The sequence below is a fragment of the Lathamus discolor genome, chromosome 6, assembly GCF_037157495.1.
Source record: "Lathamus discolor isolate bLatDis1 chromosome 6, bLatDis1.hap1, whole genome shotgun sequence".
NCBI lineage: Eukaryota > Metazoa > Chordata > Aves > Psittaciformes > Psittacidae > Lathamus > Lathamus discolor.
The window spans coordinates 43322388-43345598 of NC_088889.1; the positions used below are offsets into that span (position 1 = coordinate 43322388).

At 44.8% G+C, this 23211-nt stretch overlaps 1 protein-coding gene across 1 annotated transcript; it reads right to left on the reverse strand.

Annotated features, from left to right (window-relative positions):
• Window positions 1-20404: 20404 nt before the first annotated feature.
• Window positions 20405-23136, reverse strand: FOXG1 (forkhead box G1). The gene is made up of 2 exons (XM_065685316.1): window positions 23006-23136; window positions 20405-22781 (listed from the first exon to the last, which is right to left on the reverse strand). The coding sequence occupies exon 2, from the start codon at window positions 22637-22639 to the stop codon at window positions 21269-21271; it is 1371 nt and encodes a 456-aa protein (XP_065541388.1). The 5' UTR covers window positions 22640-22781; window positions 23006-23136; the 3' UTR covers window positions 20405-21268.
• Window positions 23137-23211: the final 75 nt, after the last annotated feature.

Sequence of the window (23211 nt, forward strand, 5' to 3'; positions counted from 1 at the left end):
TTTTACCTCAAAACCATGATTGTTACACGTCACGACTTTTGAAAATAATCATCTGGCATGCTTTTGTGTCACTACTCAGACTTTCAGCTGAGGTAAGCTAGCCAAATGTAGACTTATCGATCCTGAAAATAAGACCACAAAAAAAAACACATAGCTTACTTAATTGGCTAATACAATGTAAATTGCAAATTGCAAAAATTCATGCCAAAAGGGAAGGGTCTATGGACTGAGGATTAACACTTGAAGTGACTTACAAATAACTTTTAATGGTACAAGTAGTAGAGAACTTTATAGCTTGTTTGCAGACAGGCAAAAAAAAAAAAAAATCAAAATTTGACACATCAATTATTTGTTCTCCTTTGATCAGTTCACTTTAGCTGATACTGCAGTAGAAACATATTCTATGTTTTTCATGCTGCAGTGATGTAAGGCACACATACAGCCTAGGTATGATGGAAGGCCATCTTTCTTTTTTTTTTTTCCACTCACGATCATGTAGATATTCTTTGAACTACCCACACTGTTTACAAGGTGGTACATGTATCGCCTATAAAACATCTGCGAAGCACAATATGTGCTAAACGTTAGTCAAGGATCGCTTCCTTTCAAAGTGATTATTGATCCACTGCTAAAATAGCTTATAAAAACAACCATTTGGGAAAAGACTTACAACTTTCTACTGCTATTCTATTGCACATTAAAGTTATTTTTAGAGGAAATTTCAATAATGCCAAATAACTTTGATCTAATTATAGATGCCTATGAAATCTAAGAATATATACCAACAGTAATGGTATTATTTATATTTCTATAGAAAGGAAAGATAATATCCAGGACTGGCTTTTAAAACTATTAATGAGCCCTGGCAATGCAAAAAAGAGATGGATTAGGTAGATGTAATGAGATATGATTAAAGGGTGTAGGCACTGAAGGGTGTTGGAGAAATTCTTTTCAGGAGGAGTATAATTAGTGTTTGATAAAAGTACTTAGTAGATGAGATTTTTGAAGAAGAAAGGTTAAGATAAACACATACCATATGACAAACCTGTTTAATTTTTTTTCCTTTGGTTCTTTGCATAGTCAATAATCTGTTAAAGTTTTTTTATATAAATAACATTTGTTGAATACTCAATGAAACTTCACAAGACAATTAAAGGGTTTTGATTGCAAAGAAAATGTTGAAATGTCCTATTGCATTTCCATTACACATTTCTCTGTTGATTTATGGAACTTCAGTTGTAATATGCAACCTTTTCCTGAAATAAAACAACAACTGAACTTCTTAAAAAGCAAGGTTTCTAGAAGTTGCTTAGCAACTTTCAAAGCACTTTTATTAAATTGGAAGCTATTTCTTCTAGTTTAGGCTTTAAAATATGCAGCAGCCCAAAACAGACCATCCCAGCCACATTTATCTAAGTCCTGGACAGAGATACTTTTTTGTCTATTTGGCCAGCAATATTTTGAACACTCTAAAATATCTATTAGAAAGAGATATCAGGTCTTCGGCATTCCACTTCTAAGTGTTAACCTTCAGTCCACAGCTGGAGTTTGAAATATGCCAAATGTTGCTCCAGTTAGAGCACTCATGGATGAATGGCAGACTAATATATTAGATATCTAGGGATCCAGAAGGGACTTTCACCATTAAGGATTTTTCCGAGCATACATATGATCATGCATCTGTGTAAGGAAGTTACCATGAGAAACATGAAGAAATTAAGTAACAGCAACAGCAGCCTTCCATGCATCTGGGGTACTTCTCACTGAAGGAGAGCTACCACTTCATGAACTCCAGTCTCTATTTTCAAGACCAGCAAAGATGGATTTCTCTCATATCTTTGCCCTTGCAACATACTATCTTTTCTACAATAGCTCATTTCAACTGAATATTGTTCAGGATTTGCAGTGTTTTAATAGTCCTTTCATACTTATGACTTGATAAGCATGAAGCAAGCAGCAAAGCAAAACAGCAAGCTGAGATCAGCCATTGCATGGATCTCATATGATGATAGCACTAGCCTTGTTACAGTGCTAAGCAATAAACCATGATCATCTTTCTCATCCATGAAAACTTATCACCTTGAAGGACAGCCACACATCAGAAGCAACTTTTCTTCCTCTGTCTGTGTACAGGAATGTCCACCGTCTCTTACGACAGGCTTTCTATGGCATGCATGTGTGATATTCAAGTCCCTGCATGGCATTGAGGGTGATCCTATTTATGGAAAAATACACAATTACAAAAAGCAATCTATAAATCATTGTCCAAGTTATTCAAGTGTACATCTTATTAAGTACATAAAACCAGTGTCCCTCAGTTCCAGAGAACATTTGAAATCCCTACAAGGTGCTGAGTTCAACTGTCTTGCAGAAACCACCCCAAAAGACTTATTGTTACAAATGAACCGATAAACAAAACAAATTAAGCAATTGGCAAAGACCTCTTGTCCCTCATAAGTAAAACCCAAGTACATACATTCAGATTTGAGGATTATTTTCATAGAGCTAGGTATGGGCAAGGGGAGCAGCTCTTTTTCGCTATTTCAATAGTAGATCAAGGTCATAAAAAGAAATGGGATAGATCATTTGTATCATGATTTCAGCAGTTTATACATACCCTGAAAGTCCATTAGTAACCAATTAAGAGATCCTCCAAACATCAAGCAGACTTTTCAGTAAAAGTGAACACAGGGTCCTGTGCTAGTTGCCAGGAGAATGTCTAATCAATGACCCTAAAAGCAGATTGAACAGCTCTGGTATTGTGGAATAACATGTTACTTATGAAATGTAATTAAAATACTCTGAAAGTCAGCATTGTTCAGTATTGTCAACACTGTACACTGCTGCTTATTTTTTGAGGATCAGCTAAATATAGTGCCCAAAAACTCTGAAATAACTGATTTTTTAAATTAGGATCCCATGTTGATATGCTAATTTGGTTTATGCTTTTTTGAAACTAGAAACTTTAAAACATAAAGATGAAAGATGATGATAGACCATCTATTTCCTGACAATGAAAGGGCTTTCCTCACATTGCATTATTCTCTAGATTTCTTGCAAACTTGGTATCAAATGGCTAGATTCATGGGGCTTCTAGCATTTAGCTGAAGAATCTTTTTCACCGGATTCCATCAATTCATCAATCAGGAATATTTCGAGAACATTCAAACCCAATTCTTACATTTTTTAATGTTAGTTTATTTCTCCCACTGATAACCCAGAACCATCAAGAAAGGAGGCAAAGGTTCAATGGACTCTGCAGCAGCAGAAAAGAAACCAGAGGTGCCATGAGCTCTACTGAGTTGCAGAAGGCAGGAAAGTTCTTTGGGAAGGATAAGGCAGCTGGGCTACTTCCTTCCCAGACACTTCTTGTACCCCTCTGCTCACAGACCACCTTATGGAAGTCCTGATGTCCAAGTTTCTTCCTGTAAACCAATGACACTCTATCAGAGTTTCGAGGAGGTCATGGTGGAGCTGTACAGTGAAAGTCAGGACATGTTTATGACCCACATAAAAACAAGGCAGCAAGCACTTTTCTGCTTTGCTTCTAGAGGCTTGGATGTGTCAGAAAACTCTTAGAGACATTGATAAAGGCGACCTGATGTGCTGCAAAACCAAGACAATGCTCAAACACCCATAAACTAGCACTATTTTCTGCCATCACTTGTCTCGGTACTACAGGCTGTGGCCTGCTCCATCTTTGGGGTAGCAATTATATAGGCTGGAAACCAGTAGTACTACCTTGCTCTGTAAAACACATCTACTTACTTGCCTTCACTGCTATTACGTTTTCTTCCCTTTTTCTTCTCTCTTCTTGGTATGGTCTTATGTAGCTGTCACTGACGCTGCTGTTCTGCTTTAATAATGAACCAAAACCACGTAACTTTTCCTAGCTCTTGACTTTTTTTTCAGTTTCTGCAACTGCCAGACTATGGCACAGCTTCCAAAGCAACAACTTTCACTGGTGAGTCTTGAAGATACAGTACAAATATACCAAAGAGAAAGAACAGAGTTTGCCTACAGGCACTCCACACTTTTCACTGAGCTCATTTTAAGCTGACAGAAACTGGCTGCAGCGTTTGAGTGACAGAATGTATGCTATCCAAACTGGAAGCTGGTGTGGAGGTGAGGAGTACCTGAAACGTGGTGAAGAGCTTTAGTAAAGATGTAGAGGTATGTCCTGTCAGAAAGGAAAACTGTGGACTAAGACCTGTTGGCCTTAAATGTTTTAGGTGCTTCTGCAGAGAGCTGAACCCATCATTGTTTTGACTTTTTTACACAGGGAAATTATGACTAATATTTTCTGCCATAGAATTGTCAGTGTGTGCAGTTTAGTGTTCGCTATAATTGCTATCCACCTGTTTATGATTTTATTTAAATGTGAATTTAAAGGGACTCTTTTCTGCAGTGTTCTTACTCACTTTTGGTTTTTTTTCTTTTTTTTTCTTTACAACACTCAGGTTCTGCTTCTAGATGAAGGGAGCATTTCCCTCCCCCCTCACCCCAAAATAAAAAGTTGCTCTTCTGAGTATCACCGTAGTTCAGGAAGATCTCTGCAATCTGTTGAAGATTAGGGGCACATTGTATGGAGGAAGAAAGTTGTCAGGGATTAGATCAAGCAGTGAAGAAAAAAAAGAAAAAAGAGAGAGAAAAAAAAAGGAAAAGAAAAAAGAAAGGAAAAAAAATCACCAAGCTGATCTGAGAAACTGCAAGGGATCCAGCTCCTTCTTTGAAAACATGTACCTTTTCCCCACTACTTTCAAGGAGTTGAAATAACTATTTGAAAAACAAGGAAAATCGCTCCTCACCTCATGCTTAAAACAATAATGAGATTTAGGTACCCATCATTCTGAGCTGCAGCTTTAGGAAAACATTGGCCCCCTTTTCACCTCTCAAACTGTCAGAAAATTCTTTGCGTGTTGCATTTCAGAAAACCCCACAAATAATGGATAGTTCTTTTCAGAAATTGTCAGTAACACCCCATTCTTCCGAGGATTTCAGAGCTCACAGTAGTGGCTGCATAGATGAGGCCATCACGAGCCAGAGACATCATCAGCACAGAACACTGCTATTTATTTAGACTCTGAAAAAAGACCCTTCTTGCTTATTTTCCTAAAATAATTAAAATGCATCACTTAAGTTCCGATTTGCTAAAAAAAAAAAATAAAAAAAAAAAAAAAGCGTGGGAGCATAAATGTTTTGGCTCTGAGCTGACAGTAAATATATCTTCATATCATGTTTTTATTTTACCATTTTTAATGCATCTATCCTCCTAGCCCCTTCCCTCCCTGTCTCCCCCACTCTCCCCCATTAATTCCTAAAGTGTTTGAAAGAGCCCTGGAGCTCGCAGTATTCTCTTCCCTCTTTGCAGAGGGGGAGAGATGTATTGCTTCCCCCCCCCTTGCATGTCTGATAACGGGGTAGAAGCTTTACGGGCCTGCTCCGCCTGCAGGGGCACAGAGGGAGCGTGTGGCTACAGCCCCCCGCTCCGTGGAGCCGGAGGAGCCCAGACCCCGGTGAGGGTGAACCCGGGGGTCCCGGCCGGTGCCCGCGGCTGGCGCAGAGCAGCACGCTGCACGGCTGCGTGTCGCCTGGGGCCTGGAGCCATGCTTGTCTCGTGCCTGTGCCCGCGTTGGTTCTGGTTTGGGGTTTTGCTGCTGTTGGTTATCGATGGAGTTTTAACCCGCAAAACAGGTCTTCCGGGCGTTACCCCAAATTCCCGCACTGCTGACTGGCCACACCGGGGAGGAGTTTCTTGGATGAAACTAGGGGAAAATACATATATATACATATATATATATTTAAATTCTTGTTCCCCTCAAAAGCTAAGAAGCTCCTGTTATTTGCACGTTGTGCGGAGTGGCCAGATTGATATTAATTTAAGAAGGGTAACTCCAGCACTGCTGGGGATGTTCATTTGCAATTCCTACACACTGGCTATTATGTGCAGTGAACTAATCCTGCCTTGCCTTGGAAACAGAGCTTCCACTTAGCTCACTGCGCTCCTCAGATTTCCTTTATAAGGGAGCCGTTGTTTTGCTGGGATTTTATGATTATTATTAATATTACATAGAAATTTGAATGCTTCCAACTCTTCTGCACTTTTGGGCTCCTGCCGTGCTCCCCTTGCCGTAGGACATGGAAGCTAGGAGCACCCACTTTTGGTTCCTTCTCCCTGCTGCAGCTGCTTGGGGTGAGCACTAGACCACAGGCTGGTCCTCTCACACCCTGTATCGGCGTCCGGTCGTGAGGACCGTCGAGGTTTAATTGCATCCATCTGCTGGCATTTACTGGAAGAAGGAGCGATAGGGGCATGCTACACGACAGGAAGAGCTGCTTCTCTTAGGCAGCCACTAAGTAGATGGAACTTCTGCCAGGGATGTCTCCAGCCGCTAAACTCAGGGTCCCGAAATACTGACCCCTTTGAAACAAAGAGATCCTTCGCTTCTGGGACCCTTTGCAAGCCAAACTGCCCCTTTCCCCGAGGAAAACAGAGAGCCCCATGCGAGTGTCCTCCACCCAGCCATCCGCGTTTTCCAAGAGCACCAAGAGCCCCCGGAGGTGAGGAGCGACCCTTAGCCCCAGGCCGAGCCAGGCCGCGTTTTCTCCTGGCCTGAGAGCCCGGAGCGTCTGCCCTCCGCTCCTGAGACGCGTTTAAAGCGTTTATTGGCATTTTGGCAATACAGTGCACGGTCAAAAACAATGCAAGAAGTTACAGGCTCTGCCACCGCAGTCTTCCCCGACAAGCCAGGGGAAGAAGTCGGAGATCTGCACTAAGGTACCCAAGGAATTAAATAGTGTTTGCAATTTTAGTGGGGTTTGGTTTATGTCATCCCGCTTCTCTCACTTTGCCCTCCCTCCCCCCATCCGATCCCCAGCCCGGGGCAAATCTTATTCCCTGTGATTCTGCGGCAGTTACCGAGGAGCCTGGCTTAACCTCGGACATCTGCCTGGGAGATTTCGGGACCGATTACTCCGTAAAGTACTGTCTCTCGAGTCGCCTTGGATGAGGATTTCGCGACGGTGGTTCGGAGCTGTCCGGTGACGCCTCTGCCCCCTCGCCTGGGCTCTAGCGCGTCTGGCAAACGCAGCCTCCCCTTCTCCCGAAGAGAATGATGGACTCGTGTTTACACTCCAGACAGCCACTAACTTCTCCGATCTCTTCCTCTCAACCCCCACTGCCCCCCCTCCCCCCCCAGCCACCCACCCCCGGCCTTTTTTTCTTTTTGTTTCTACTAACAAAACCCTGCATTTGATGCCAGCACACTGTCCTGTTCTGCTTTTGCATCATGACCGCTCAGACCTCATTCATCACGGATCCTTCTCCCGGACAGTTCCCCACTTTGGCTGTCAGGCGTTTCTCGTCACGTCACCTTCTTCCTCCACAGATACCTAATCAGGGAGAGAGCACATCCCAGGCACAGCCGCAGAGCAAAACCCGCCCACCTCTCACCCCCCCCCCCCAACCCCCCCCCCGCCGTGCTCCCTGCGACCGCCCTTCAGGCCCCATGGCTCGCTTTTTCCAGGGCTCTAGAAATGCAGAAATATAGGAAAGCCTCTGCAGGGCCGGCCGCTAACGCAGCTTCCCCGGGGCCCGAGCCAAGGGTACCTATTTAGCAGCGAGTTTCCCCAAGCATGACACGACTGACTCAGGCACCCTTTCTGACCGGGCTGTTCACATCAGTCCCTGCCAAAACACTTGCAATGTTGGAGAACGGTGTTGCTGAGATAGGGAACGGTGTCTGAAGGTAAGTTAGGAAATACTCAACGACTGCTTGGCGGAGGGTGGGAAATGCAGACAGCTTTGCAGGAGCTCCTAACCAAGCCCCAGTAGATCCCCATTTTTCTGAGAAAAAAGGTAGAGGTATGACGGCATCTGTTTAACCCTCTTATTAATCTTTTTGAAAGCAGGAAATGAGGTATAATCTTTAGGTGTTGGCTTGTGGCTTACACTGTTGGTAGCTTTTCCAGTACCTGCTACCACAAGGTGTGCATGTGGCACAAAAAACCCCAAAACAAACAAAACAAAAAACAAACAAAGAAAAATAAAGCCCCATACACACACACACAAAAAAAAAAAAAAAAAAAAAAAAGCAACAAAACCCAACACCCAAAACACACGCACACAAAAAGAAAGCAGGCCCTAACTCCCATGACTCCCGTGAGGCACAACGTTTAATAACTAACTAGGTTCAACTCTGCGTGTCTATGTGTGTTTGTATTCCCATTGTCAGAGAATAAGGGTGTATGTTCTTCACATGTTAGGTTTGCAATTTCGTGTTGATTTCTACATTCCCTAACGACCCATCCCACAGAGGTGTCTAAAAGCACCTACAGATTATCTCCCATCTCTCTAATGTGACACACCTACCTACATTTTAGGGGTACATCATTTGAGACATATTTACAGTTCAACCCTCTCAGCAGACAGGAGGAGAGATCTGCGTGGAATATAAAATCAAGAATGTAATTCTTTCTCAAACAAATAATCTGCTCCCTTTCAAATATAATTAATGTTTTGATAGTGCATTTCTTGTGAGAGAGAGATACAAAAACAGAGGCAACCTCTTGCATCTCTGTTTGTATATTTGCAACAGGAATTTACAATACCTATCTCGTGAATGTGACAGATAGAGTGTTCTAAATACTTAGAAGTTTATTTATTAGCAGAACTACATCAGGAAACTGATAGGGCTTTACTCTCTACCGTGCCCATTTTCCGCGGGTTTTTGATGCAGAGGAAATTGCTGTTTCAGGAGGAGGACATTAGCCATTCATTGGGATGAGAACTGTTTCCTAGCCCCCAGGATGCAGCCTCCTGTCCTGTTGTGCTTGGGAGGCACATGTTCTTGCGCTTTGTCTTTCATTCTCCTCTATCTTCCCTCCGTGGGGCTGAGCCTACACCCTTTTTTTCCTCCCGCAGGGAGTTCAGGAAAACAGTGGGAACAACACTTCGGGTTTGACAGTCTTCAGCGTTCAGACTGATCCGACCAAAGGTGTATTTCAAGGCATATAGCCTGAACAAAGCCATGTTTGAAAATGCCCGGAACGTTTGTCAGATGCTTGTTAAATACTGTTATATGATCGGGTGGCTCACTAGTTATAGATACACTACCAACTCCAGCGGAGCTGAGTTACCTTTTTTTCTCTCTTCTCTGTTTTCTACCTCTCTTTTCTTGTCTCCCTCTTTGCTTTCTACCACCGAATTCACAGGAAGATACTCAAAGGCAGTCCTGCTGCGCTCAGGGACACGAAACTCACAGATATTCATTCTCAATTGTTTTCGTGGGAAAAAAAAAAAAAAAAAAAACCACACAAAAACAAACCAACTTTGTCTTAAATCCAAACGCTAAAATGATAAAACGCTGGAGACTGGCTTGAGACCAAAACCATCTGGCTACTCTTATCCAGTTCACTAATGGTCAGATTCGACTTCCACCAGTACCAAAAGCAAATTTCCTACTTGTATCATTGGAAACTGCATTGGGTTCCCATTATGTCTACAGCCAAGCAATATATTTTGGTATGCCGTTTACTTTCCATTGCCACACGATTTTTCAAAATCTGAGTATTAAACGGAAGAGTGAAGAATTTTCAAAAGCTTTGGTTTCCAGCTGCGGTTCCTTAGCTTTGCTCAAACCGGTATTTTCAAAGAAAGGGAGGATGCATCTGAAAATGACTTTTCACAAGAGAGAACCAGACCTGTGGTCTGTCAGTAAGTCTTTAGCAACAATAAACATTAGTAATATGCGCCATTACTAACTTTAAAAAATAATCAGTGGACTTAAGAGAGTGGAGTTTGAATTTGCATTTTGAAAATAGTGCTCTGGTTGTAAAGGAAACAGACCTGGCTAGTCGGATGGCAGGCTTTCTGAAATGAAAATAAAAAGGGGGGAAGGGGAAAAAAAAAACTAACAAAAAAACAATCCAGAATGATCCTCCTGAATTTGTAATCTTTGAATAAATTGATACAGACCTACAGAGAGCTGCTTTCCTGCACAGGAGTAAGATAAGTTGGATTTGGACAATATGATACTGTAACCCCTTTTAATACCATCATATGTGTTCTCTGGATCTACCTTTTCTGGAAACTCCTGAAATGTCTTGTAAACACCTGGGCACTATGACAGAGATAACCTTAGTTCAATACAAAGTTACCAACCTCAGTCACTGAGATCCAATTAATTCGACGTTTGCCTCCAGCGATCTGTGGGAAAAAAAAAAAAAAAAAAAAAAAGAAAAAGAAAAAGAAAAAAAGAAAAAAAGAAAAAGAAAAGAAAAAACTTATGAGGGGGGAGACACATAAAAGGAGAATATTTACCGCACTGATCTGATAATATCTAGGAAAATGTCAACTACACACTTTTTAGCTCATGTCTTTAAAAACAATAAAAAAAAGAATGGCAGAACTTTGGTACCTCTGGGATATGCAACTGGTCTGTCTTTCATCAAAGGCTAACGTTAGGGACGATCGCACTTACGTTCAGAAAATATTGTTATTTTTCTTAATGGGGAAAATTGGACTCCCGCGACTTAGATCTGTGGTTTTTAGAACTGGGATGGAAATTGGACTGACACCACTTTGCACTTTAACAATCGGATTTCGTCAGGGTACAAGTTGTTTGTTTAACCCGACAGCTCCGTGCACCCCGTCGCACGCTTTTACACACTCATTAAAACGATTATTCACGACCTGTCGAGTGTTTTCTCGTTCGTTCACAGGAAAGACTTAGCGCTCCGAGATTCAAGCGCATACGGGCAGCTATACCACGGGCCGAGCGGAGAGATTACTTATCTCGGTGATCATCTGATGTGAGGCCGCCTTATCTCTACAGGTTGTAAAGCAGCAGTTGCTGGAGGTAAAAGAGTGGGGGTGGGGGGGCGGAATCCCACCTCACCCTCCCCGACAAAGTTGCCGAAAGCAAAAGGCGGGCAGAAATGAAGAACGAAGAAGGGTTTGACACTAGCTCAGCACCTCCCGCCAGGTCCTGGTCCCGCTTCCCAGCCTGTAGCTCGGGCTCCTGCGGCGCCGCTCTCCGGGCAGGCGGTGGCTGGACCTGCGCCCCGGCGGGGACTGGGAGAGCTGGGGGCTGCGGGGCCGGCGGCCTGCTCCCCTGCACACGGGTGTCACACCGTCTCCCGCCAGCTCTCCCGTTCTGAGCTCGCCCTCCGCCGCCGAGGTGCCTATGCCACCAGGGGCGAGGTGGGGGAGACAAAATATTGATGAAGCCGAGCCCTCCCGGAAACGGACACAGAAGAAAACGCCAGTGTCGGAGAGGGAGAGAGAAAATATGTGTTTATATATAAAAAGCGTGTTAAAAAATATATCAAAGTGTTCAGCGGTCCTGGGAGGCGAAAGCTTCTAACCAAACCGCTTAGCAGAAGGGCTGGGGTGATTTCTTTTGAACCGATTAAATCACTAACCCAAAAAGCAACTTGTGCCTTGGAGTACTTCGGTATTTGAATGCCGATCTTTTCTTTTTTTTTTTTTTTTTTTTTTTTTTTTAAATATCGATTCCTGCTTTCTGTGCTCAGATTACCCCTGATTCTTAAATTCCATCTATGAGGAACCCCCAGGGGCCACGCTACTGCTGGGAAGGAGTTTTACACTTACAAAAGAAGCCAAGGGCCCGGAAGACGAAGCACACATCGACCCCAGTTCAGCCTCTGTAAATCCAGAAAATCATTTTTCATTTGGAAAATATCTAAATAGAATGCACCTTTATTTAAAAGAAGCGACCCCAAATGCAACAAGGGGTTTTAATCTGAAACGGTTTCCTAATTGCTCGAAAGGCAAGCACGTATAAGTAATTTGTTAAACTTATTGGATTGCAATAATCCACTATCAGGTTAGCTAAGAATGGATCTGTCAAGTGCGTTTCCCAGTCTAAGCTCTTTCTTTCAAATCAATCTGGTTTAATAATTAGCAGACAAAGAACCCGAAATATGTAAGCAAATACCTAAAGTTCTGCATAAATAAACATACTAATCAATAGCAAGCTACTCAACACTTGTCTTATTGATGAAGAGACAATCGATTTTGCTGTTCCAACCTGCAATCAGAGATCCGTATTTAATTATTAGCACTTTTACCTTTACTGATTTAATAATAAAAATAGAGCTAATAAGTCCTACCCTTCCGCCTAAATGCAAATCATAGTGATGACATAACTAAAAGCAACTCACGCTTCCCAGAAAAACAAACAACTTTGCTAGAACAGAATAAAATAGCAAGCAAGGAAAGGAGCTGCAGTGCTGCCTTTGCTGATGAATGCTAGAGGACACTTTCACATTCAGAAAAGATAAGGCGGATATATACGTGCATACATACACACATGTGTGTAGACACGTGTGTGTGTGTATAGCTATAGAGATATAGCGGGAAAAGTTCATTGATAAAACAACAATGCGATTTTTATTTGCATAATTCTCATCCGTTTTCTCAAAGACCCATATGAGTGTGTGTGTGCACTACATGCTAATAAAAATACCCTTGCCGTTTTGTACCACTGAGATTCTCGCCTCAAGATGCACCCGCTATCGGAAGTGCAGTTCAGAAACCTTAAAGGAAATTTACTTATCACTAGCATGTTTTAAAGTTACCTATGAGCCTGGGCATGATAAATATGTAAGTAGTTATATCATGCGCTTAACCACATCCCTCCATAGACTTCATAGTAATCTGTCCCAGCTTTGTTTCGTTCAGGTTCTTGTGAAAAGTGTCGTCGGAGCTGTCATCCTCATTTTGAAATAGGCTGGTGTAGGGATGCGAGTGTCTTTTGAGTGTGCAAGGACCATAAAAAGGGGGGAAACACAAGTTCTAAAGTAGCATCACCCAAATTTTTGCTTCAAAAGAACAGTCTGGTAACCGGTGAATATTACCGGTACTTAATTCGCAAAAGTTACAGCCTCTGGGGGCATGCAGTGCTTCACAACGAGGTTTTAGTTAATTTTATGAGAATGCAAATTTTTTTCTTTCTCCCTCTTTTTTTTTTTTTAACCGTCTTCAAGGCTGAGAAAGAACTACGGGTTTTTTTTTACTCTGTAGCCAGGTTTCAGCCAGATTTTTTGGCAGATACCTGTCTCCTCTTGGATATGATTAATTTAACAGACTATCTAATATTAAATACTTGAGATCAGATCATTTCTGGGAAAGGGGGCGGGGAAGGCAGAGAGGGGGCTACGAGATCTTTTCCTTCCGCTAACGAACAGAGCAGGACGAAGACCTAACCTGGAGGGCCTTCAAGGCAGCGGGGAGCTGGGCGAGGTCTCCCCGACACCCGGGCGCTGCAGACCCCGTCCCTTGGCCACTGGAGCGCCCCGAAGGGGAAGGGCTCCTTTCACGTGGGCCTGCCGCCTTGAAAAAGATGCCTCTGTGAAATCAATTGTGAAGAGCTCTGAATTCCCCACGGGCGGAAAAAATATATATATAAACCCAGGAGAACCCGGTCTTCGTGCCGCCTTTGTAGCTCGGAATTCAGGCTCCCCGGCCAGGCGGCTCCGGGCGAAGAGAGCTTTCACCTCTCGTCTCAGGTTAAGCAGTTCTTTACAGCTAACTTTACAGGGATGCTTTACTCACCTTAGGATAAGGTGACAATGGCAGGCTTTTCTCAGACTACCTCTCTTTTAGTCTTTCCTCTCAAATCACGGATAACCCCAAATACACTCGGAATACTCCCTAGAGATAATCATTTGAAACGGACTTTGCATTCATTTCCCCGATTGAGAATAGTAAATCCTCTCGCTGTAAGTCTAATTCGCTGGCCTGATACTGTATTCTGTTACACGGTATTAAGAAGCCGAGGAGGGGGAAGGGGGTATGGGGGGGTGGAAAGCTGCTGCTAGTTGCTTTGGTTATTTGCTTATTTTGGCGGTTTGATTTATTTCCTTTGGTTTTGTTTTTTCAGGTTTTCGCTGGGTTGTTTTGCCCCGGCGGAGTAGGGGGTAGAGTGGGATGGGTTTACTATACCGCTCCTGGACCGGAGCATCCTACACTAATTCGCAAGAAGAGGACTTCCAACGTGCTCCCCTGCGGCAGCGCGCGTCCCTTGGCGGCTACCACGATGCGAAGACGGCACGGAGAGGGACGCTCCTTTCCTAAGGAAAGGGCGGAGGCACTCCCCGCGCCCTCCAAGTGCAGCTCGTGGGGTTAGGCCGGCAGGGCTTGCCGGGGCGCGGGCGAGGCTCCGGGAAGCGCCGACTTTCGCCGGGCGGCGGGACCCCGCGGATCGGTCACGGCCCCGCTCTCCTGCTAGGCAAGAGCGCCCCCAGCCCGCGAAGCGGGAACCACGGCCGCTCCCTCTGGCTGCCCGGCCGCCGGCTCGACCCGAGGACGCGCGTGGCCGGGCACGGCGGCATCGCGCGGGTCCCGCAGACCCGGTCCTTCCTTGCCGAGACACGTAGGTGTGGGCACCGGTGTCGGCAGCGCAGGGCGGGTGGAGCCCCTCCCGCGGGACCCACCCACGGGGCATCCCCGGGCCGGTGCGAGCCGGGCGGGCAGCAGCGCGGCGGAGGGGTTGTCAGGGGCTGACTCCGGCGTGTGCTGCGCGCGTGTGAGCTCAACCTTCTCTCGCACCCGCGCCGTTCCCTGCGGCGCGAAGGGGACAGACGCTCGGGACTGCGGCCCCTGGGCTGAGGAGCCAAAGCGCCCCGCTCCGCGGAAAACTTTAATGTGTTTAACGCGGTGTGTTAAAAATTGAACTGTTTCTCTGAGGTTACGCATGGCAGGAGCGAGGGAGTTCAAGCCCTCCGCGGGTGGGTCACGATCCTTCGCGCATTCCCTTCGCCACGCCGGGACAACAGGACGCGAGCGCGCCGGTCCACGGCGGGCCCCGTCCCGGGGTCCTGCCCACGCGCCCGCCCCCCTGCTCCCTCCCCCCTGCAGCATGGTCACGCTGAGCAAATCAGTGCTATAAACCTCCGCCCCTATCCCGAGATTTCGGTTTAAGCACGTAAATCTCCACACACACAGGACGCAGTCACGGAATTTGGGGAGTGGGGAGACAAAGAGAGTGCCTGGAACTTGCCGGTGAAAGGGAGCTTTGCCCATGGTCTGTTATAAAGGCGCATTTACCCTGCTGAAGCACTCAGAACAAAACCCAGATCAGTTTTAGACGTACGGCTCTATACAAGGTCTCTCTCCTTAGTCTCGCAGAATTTTTGGCTTTTAGTCGCTTTCCTGAGACTTTAGGGATATAAACACTCTTTACACAACCCCCAAAAGGTGCGAGAAGCCTGCAGCTTTTTCTCGAGCGACAGGCTCAGATTTTTGAGAAATAATTCATTACGGAATCCGCCAATACTCGCCATATTAAAACCGTCTTTCATACAGCAGAGATGGAACAAGGAGCAAATTTTATCCAGGAAAGCATCGTGGAGGGGAATTTAGCCTAACCCCCGTAATATTTCTACACCGAACCGCGACCTAAAAGTCAGGGCACCCCCAGGGACCTGCGGGTACAGCGCTCTCTTCCGCCCTGCTACCAGAGGACACGGATCACGAGTATAGTTATTTGACTCCTGGGTGTAAAAGAGGAGTAAAATCCGCACTCACCCTGCGCCGGTGGAGGACTCCCATCCCCAAGTGTCATCGTGCGCCTTTCTTGCAGGTACAGGCAGTTTCTCCTGGCATCTTAAAAAAAAGGCAAACACAACATTGCACCCGTGTGACTTTCTCTGGTGTTTGTGGCAAGCAAGCAAAGAGCACGGTAACAAAACAGACTGAAAAATCTACAGATGAACCGTGAGAACTGCTTAAACAGGCGAAGAAACTTCCAACTTACCGATTGAAACGAAAGAGCCCGAGGGGGAGGGGGGAGGCCGGGGGAGGAAACACTTTGAGGAAGAGACCCCCCCCCCAAAAAAAAGAAATAAAAGGAGTTTTAAGAAAAAAAAGAATCCTAACATTAGGCACACGCAGTTTTTGTGTAACCGGTGCTTTGAAACTGTGCTTCGGTTGCACGGGCGATCTGCTTACCGAGGGGCACGGGGAAACGGTACGTTCAGACAGAAGTCTGTCATCTCTGTTCGTATCACATGGATCTGCCTGCTAGGAGAAGAGGTAGAGAAGGTTTCCTTGAAGTGCACCTACCCTTCTGGCGGGAAAGCTTGCTGGGATTGCTGGGCAGGTTTCTTCTGGAGGGTCCCATCTCTCTGGAATAGCTGCAGTGGAGTTGAGGGCAGGTTCTCCGGTGAGGTAGGAATGTGCAGGAACTCCGCCCTCTGGGCACAGTCACACAAACCCAGCAAAACAGCCACAGCCAGCCCTAAAACCTCTAATGATCTTCACCTTCACCTCTTTCTAACCCAGATCTCCACCACTTTTCCATCCGTTTACCCAGGCACCTTCACCACGGGGCGGGGTGGGGGTGGGGGGGGGTGGGGGAGAAAATTCAAAACAAAATTCAAAACAAGAACTTCTCAGTGCAAAAAACTGCCTAGAAGCTGCTATAGACACTAGTGCATGGACAGACACCTCTGTAGGGCTGTGTGTGCGTCTGTCTGGCTGTATACATACTTATTACCATTAGTTGAATTTGTAGTCATGTAATACGTATGCGCATATACTTTCGTGCTTGTGCGGGTGTATTATTCACACTTATACCACGAAGTACATAGCAGTGACTATCCACAGGCAGATTTTTTTTTTTAATTCCCCTTTTCCCCCATCCTAAGCAAAAATACGAACTAAAGAATGCAGTCACTAATAAACTAGCTCAATGTTCTTTCTTAAGCAAAACTCTGATGTAGTTCAGTCAAAACGTAACCGGAGTGTAGTGGGAGTTTTGCTTGAGTGAATTTGTAGGGATTGAGACCTCACATTAATACAAGTGGGGGTGTACACCTGAATCATAATTTCTGATATAAATCTTAATAATCATCAGAAGTTATAAAGAGCAAAATGACGTCCCGGTTAAACAATTTCTTTCTCCTTTTTTTTTTTTTTTTTTTGCAAATACCGGATTAAAAATTATCAGCCTCCCAAACTGTAGTTTTGTGAAATTGAAGGCAAAATATATTATTGTTCACTTTCTCTTAAACCTTTTTGTAAGAATACATTCTACGTAAAGGATACTATTTTACAGAAACAAAAGAAAAATATTTTAAATATGTTAAAAGTTGGTTGGCCCAATATCACACTGTGGATTCGAGTTACAGTTTATTATCCCTCAATCACGTTTGCAGAAGCAATCTTAAAATCGTAATTGGGGGTTTCTTGATGAGGAGATTTCTTCTACGATCTATGCGAGCAAAGTTAATCACTTCAAACATCAACTAGGAATATAACAATAGCTCCTTAATTCCATAAATACCATCCGTTCCCCATAAACACTCTAAATTAGGAAATGCTAAAGAAATGACGATAAGACACCTCAACGTTCTAGGAAGGTGCATGTTTAAATAAATTAAAAAAAAAAAAAATCCTAAAAGCTTAGCCTGAGAATTTGCTATGCAAACCACCAAGGAAACAAGTATTAGATATCAGAATTATTGTCTGATTAAAAAAAAAAAAAAAGAAAGAAAGAAAAAAAGAAGATAAAGAATGACACCCCCCAACACACGCCAAACTCCAGCACCTCACATTCAGTACAGAAAGAGTCTGCTCAAAGACTAGCCTAAAAGACATCCTCAGCGAGCAGAAGGGCTTCTCTGGCTGGGAAGCAGGCAAAGGTAAAGGCACATTTGGGGCCTTGGCAGACCTGCTACAATCCGTGGGAGTTTATGGGGTTTTTTTCGGTTTGGGTTTTGTTTTCGGGTTTGGTTTTTTGGGGTTTTTTTGGTTTGTTTTTTTTTTTCCTTTACAAAGCCAGTCTCATTGCTAGTAGTATGTACATGGAAACGTGAATAAATTCCCAGCTCAACACCCAGCCCTTCCCCCAGTCTAAGAGAAAGAGGAAAAAGTCTGTAGCACCTGAACTGCTTAGGCAGCACTTTACCACAATGAACCTAAAGGAGCAGAGCATTGAGAGCGAGTTGAGAATTGCTTAAACTAAGTCTGGAGAGACGTACATCGGGGCTAGCCTTTTCAGGAATTATAACGCATCACGCTTATCTAATTAATGCTTGTTAGCCAACCCCAATCTCTGACATGGCGAGATTGTGCTTTCCTCCAACCTGACTTCTATTTTTCCTCCTTTTAGTACGCTGACAGTGGATTTTTTTGCATTGCCAACTAATACTTTTAAGTATGTGCTATTGGATTTCCTACGGTATATAGCCAATTGAGAGTGGTAAATAATAAAACATTTCCTTTGTCAGATACAGCAGATGCCATTCTTTTAATTTGCTTAGGCACAAGTATACAGAATGGGGTCTCTAGGCTTAGAGAGTTTAAATCACATATATTTATTATTTCAGGTAGATTTGTTGTAAAGGTGTTTTGGAATTTTATTTTTTTTTTTCCTGTAACTTCTTTTAATGACAATAGAGTGAAGAATATGGGGGATAGTAGGCGCTTCCAAGTGGTGGTATCATCTCTTTATCCCCAAACAAAGCAACCTTTTTTCTCACAGTGATGATTAATTTTGAATTGCAGAAGCGAGAGTGAAAGCCAAGAATATCAGAGATTTCTCTCCTTCTCCCCCACATAGAGCAGAGCTGGGTGTCCCATATCTCATCCATAACCTTTCACTCCCCTGTCTTTCCTGCAGATCTGCTTGCATCTGTTTATGTATTACTTATTTTCAGATTTCCCCTCCCTCCTTGATTCTTTCAGCATGACAAATACTCTGTTTGCAAGAATTCAAATTTGCTATTGTTTCTTAATTCACCCTCCAGCATTTCCAGCACACACACACACACACACACCCCACCTCTTTTTCTTCCTCTTGTCTGTCTTTCTAAGATCAGCTTTTTAGAGCGTTTGTGATAACATCTCCGACTGAGAGATTATTTTTCATCGGGCCTATTGTGAGCGGTGCCCTGCTTATTGCACGGCTGCGGAGCCCCGTTCAGACTACACAAACGTAACAAATGAACAACTTGTCCTCTGCGGACTCACCGCGGGATCCAATTAGTTCCTAAACCTTTTGCAAAACTTTTCTAATTATTTTCAAGAGTTGCGGCTTTTATAGGCTTCCGTAAACTCATCAAGAAACCAATTCTTTTTTTAGGATTAAATGCTTCTTAAAATTAGTCCTAGCGTTGCCCCCTTAAATCTAATAGGTTGATTCTGCCGGGCAGCGGAGCGTGGAGTTGTGGGCTCCGGTGAGCATTGCCGCCGGCAGCCTGATAGCGAAAAAGAGCTCCCTTTCAAAACTTTACATTTAAGTCAAACACAGGTTTGGGGTTGGTTTGGGTCCTCCCCCCCCCACCCCCCCACCCCACAGCGTTTAAACATCGGTATGCAAGCCCAGCGTCACGTGACACATTCCCCCCCCCCCCCCCCCGCCTCCCCGCAATGTTCCGCAGCTTCAGCCCCCCCACCTCCCCCCCTCCTTCCCCGTCCGGAGGGCGAGAGGAGCAGGGGAGAGGGCTTCCAGCTCAAAAACTACCCCTGCTTTCGCAACATCAAAGCCAAAGTGTTTGCAGCATTAAAAGTCTATACATACATAGAGGATAGATACTTCCGGAAGAGTGTTCCTTTAAAATAAGGACTGTATTTTATACACAGACGTACCATAGCTTTCTAAATTTGATCAACTGATTCTATGAGAGCTAATATGTATATGTATATACACACACATACACGTTCCTCGTTAATAGATCTCCAGTTACCATAGAGTCGAAATTGATCTCTTTCAGCAAAATAATTCTTTGAATGCATTTCAGAGATTGCAAGAACAACACTTATCTATGTAATCATGCAATCATGCAAAAATACCTTTTTTCTGTTGCGTGCACAAATACTTAATTTTTAAATGTATGTATATATAATTACATATATACGTACACGATTTTGAGCATCTTCAAACTAAAGCAGAGGTTTTAGTAAGACACCCTACCTCGCACTAACAATTTTTAAGCAGACTTGATAAGAGTTCTGCCCCCAAAACGGACATCACAACAGTGGCCGTAATGGTTAGTGAAATACCCTGATCTCTTATATTTGAAAATACTGCTGTTAAAGACAGTATGATGGGGGAAGGGAGGGAAAAAGGTGGGGGGGGAGAAAGGAGCATGTAAAAAAATGGTGGACTGCTGTAATACGCAGTGCTCTGATCTCCCAGTAACTTTAAAGCCTCTGGCATTTTAATTTCAGTTAATAAAAGAGACAAAAAACCTATCAAGTATATATGAATTTAGCCTATTTTTTTTATTTCTGTGTGTTCATAGTAAACATTTTTGTAAGTGACAAACACGGGCATATGACCACAGTATCACAATCAAGAAATTTTAAGACGACATTAACAATCACTCAAATTTATGCGGCATTTGCGCAACACAGGTTACATATTTGCAAGGTTTACCTATAAGTACAATAGGTATTAACATTTCACTACATTTAGAAAAAAAATAAAGGTGACCTGTTAGTGACCACATACATCAAAATATACACAACACAAACTGAAGGCAATCATTAATTTTGTCCCCTTCTGATTCATTTGAACGGGCAGTGCTGCAAACTGAAATAATGTTGCTGTTTTTTAAATTACTTCGTACACTGAGTGCATTTTCTAAAACCCAATCTTTGGTCTAAAAGTAAACAAACAAACGAACAAACAAAAAAAAAAAAAAAAAAAAAGAAGAAACCCCAAAAAAGCAGTTCAGTAAAGAAAAGGCTAAAATAAGAAATGGCCAAAATGTAGTTCTCGGGCATCTTTCAGTATTAATTCTGCTTAAATACAAATTACGTTTTAAGTTTTCTATAGTTTTCATAAATTTAGTAGTGGTTTATGGTTTTGGTTGGGTTTTTTTTTTTTCTTTTCTTTTTTTTTCCTCTCAAGGTCTGCACCCACCGACATATCCATGATAACTTATAATACTGCAAACATGGAGAATCTGGCGGCTTTTACTGATAGACTTATCGTATTTGAATAAAAAATTGCAAAAGCAGTCACTATTTAGATACACATTCTACTATAATTTTGTCTTCCAAACTTCATAGTCTACAATGTAATCTCCCCACATTGCACCTTGCTGACACTCCTCACCTTGGTGGAATAATAAACAACCCTAAAGACTGAACAAACGTACAGAAAATGGGGGACTTAATAAAAAATACCTGGGCTTTTTTGTTTTGCTTTTTTTTTTTCTTTTCTTCCTTTTAATTATCATTTACAATGCAAATGTGTGTAAAATGTTCACTTACAGTCTGATCCCATGGATGTTAATGTATTAAAGGGTTTGAAGAAGACCCCTGATTTTGATGTGTGAAATAATCAGAAAGTCCTCCGGAAAGTCCCGTTGTAAAACTTGGCAAAGAAGGTCTTAAGGACTCACAGGGGAGAGTGGAGGGCGCCTGTGGCGACGTGGAGGAGGAGGCTGCCCTGGCCGTCATTGAAGTGCTGCTTTGAGAAGTCATTGAAGGGTGAGGAACATGGGGAAAAAAGTAACTCGTCTGTCCTGCTAGGAGGTTTACAGAGCAGGGGTTTAGGGAATAGGTGCCGGAGCAGGGAACTGACAAGCCACATGGCACTGAGGCGGCCAGAGCTGCTGCTGTGAGGTGATGAGTGGCATAAGGTATCTCTCCATTGACTAGTCTATCAACACTTAACCCATTGGACGTGGAAAAGGAGTGGTTGTTCCCCAAGGAGTTTTGAGTCAACACTGAGCTGTAGGGCATGGGGTGGCTGGGGTAGGCGGAGGTGGTCCCGTTGTAACTCAAAGTGCTGCTGGCCCGGGGATGATGAAGGGAGAGGAAGGGGGACATAGGCCAGTACAAGGATCCTGCCCTGTCCATGAATGTCAGTCCGGTGGAGGTGAGTCGGGCACCCCGCTTGAAGGCTAGCTTGGCCCGCGAGGTGGTGGAGCGCCGGCGGAGCTTTCCGGTGGTGCCCCCGATGAAGACGTCGTCGCTGGAGGGGTCCAGCATCCAGTAGTTCCCTTTGCCCGGGTCGTCGTAGTGCCGGGGCACCTTGACGAAGCACTTATTGAGGGAGAGGTTGTGACGGATGGAGTTCTGCCAGCCCTGCTTGTTCTCCCGGTAGTAGGGGAAGTTCTTCATGATGAACTCATAGATGCCGTTGAGCGTGAGGCGCTTCTCGGGGCTCTGCCGGATGGCCATCATGATGAGCGCGTTGTAGCTGAACGGCGGCTTCTCGTACTTGCCGTTCTTCTTCTCCCCCTCCTTCCCGCTCTCCCCGTCCTTGGCCCCCTCCGCCGCCCCCTTCTTCTCCTCCGCCGCCTTCTCCTTGTCCTCCAGCTCCGCCGCCGCCACCGCGCCAGCGTCGCCTTTGCCCGCCAGCATGTCCGCCTTGGCCACCTCCAGGGCGCCGGCGGCGGCGGGGGGCGGCAGGAGGAGCTGGCCCTTCTCCTCGTCCTCTTCTTCGGCCGCGGCTGCTCGCTGAGGCTGTTGCGGCGGCGGCGGGTGGTGGTGGTGATGATGGTGGTGGTGGTGGTGATGGGGATGGTGGCTGTTGTGGTGGCTGTGGCTGCTGTGGTTGTTGTCGCTCTGGACGGCTTCGGGCACCAGGCTGTTTATGCTAAAGGAGGATTTCGGCAGCATTTTCACTTCCTTCCTATCTCCCATGTCCAACATCACACACTAGTCTGAGGGGGAAAGTTGCAGCGGCCGAGGGAGCAGCCCGCGGAGCGGCGGTGGCCGAGGCGGCGGCGGCAGCAGCGGTGGCGGCGGTACCACCGGCGGCAGCGGCAGCGCAGTTGGACCGCAGTCTCAAGCGCTGGCAAGTCATGTAGCAAGGACAGGAACCGCCGGAGAGGGAAAAAAATAATAGTAACAATAATAGTCACCAATCAGATAAAATTAAACCGAGTCAGAGCGGAGGAAAAAAAAAAAAAAAAAGGAGAAAAAGGAAAAAAAAAAAAACCAACCCTCTGAAAACCCAACAACAACAGAAAAAAAAATCACACAAACACACACAAGGAAAAAAAAAAAAAAAGCTACTTCATGGTGCCGGTTCCCCCGGCACTGCGGAGCAGGGGGGAGGATGGAGCAGCCGCAGCCGCGGGTCGGCGAGGAGCGAGCGGAGCCGGGCGGTACGGACCGCCGGGGCCGCAATTAATTTCAGAGCTGCCGACACGCACCGCCGCTGTAAAACATTTTTTGGTTTAACCTTTCCCACCGGCCGCCCAATCAGGGCCGGCGGCGTG

Coding starts and splice junctions, on each gene's coding strand:
- FOXG1 (XM_065685316.1), bottom strand. CDS start 22,639: ATGTTGGACATGGGAGATAGGAAGGAAGTGAAAATGCTGCCGAAATCC.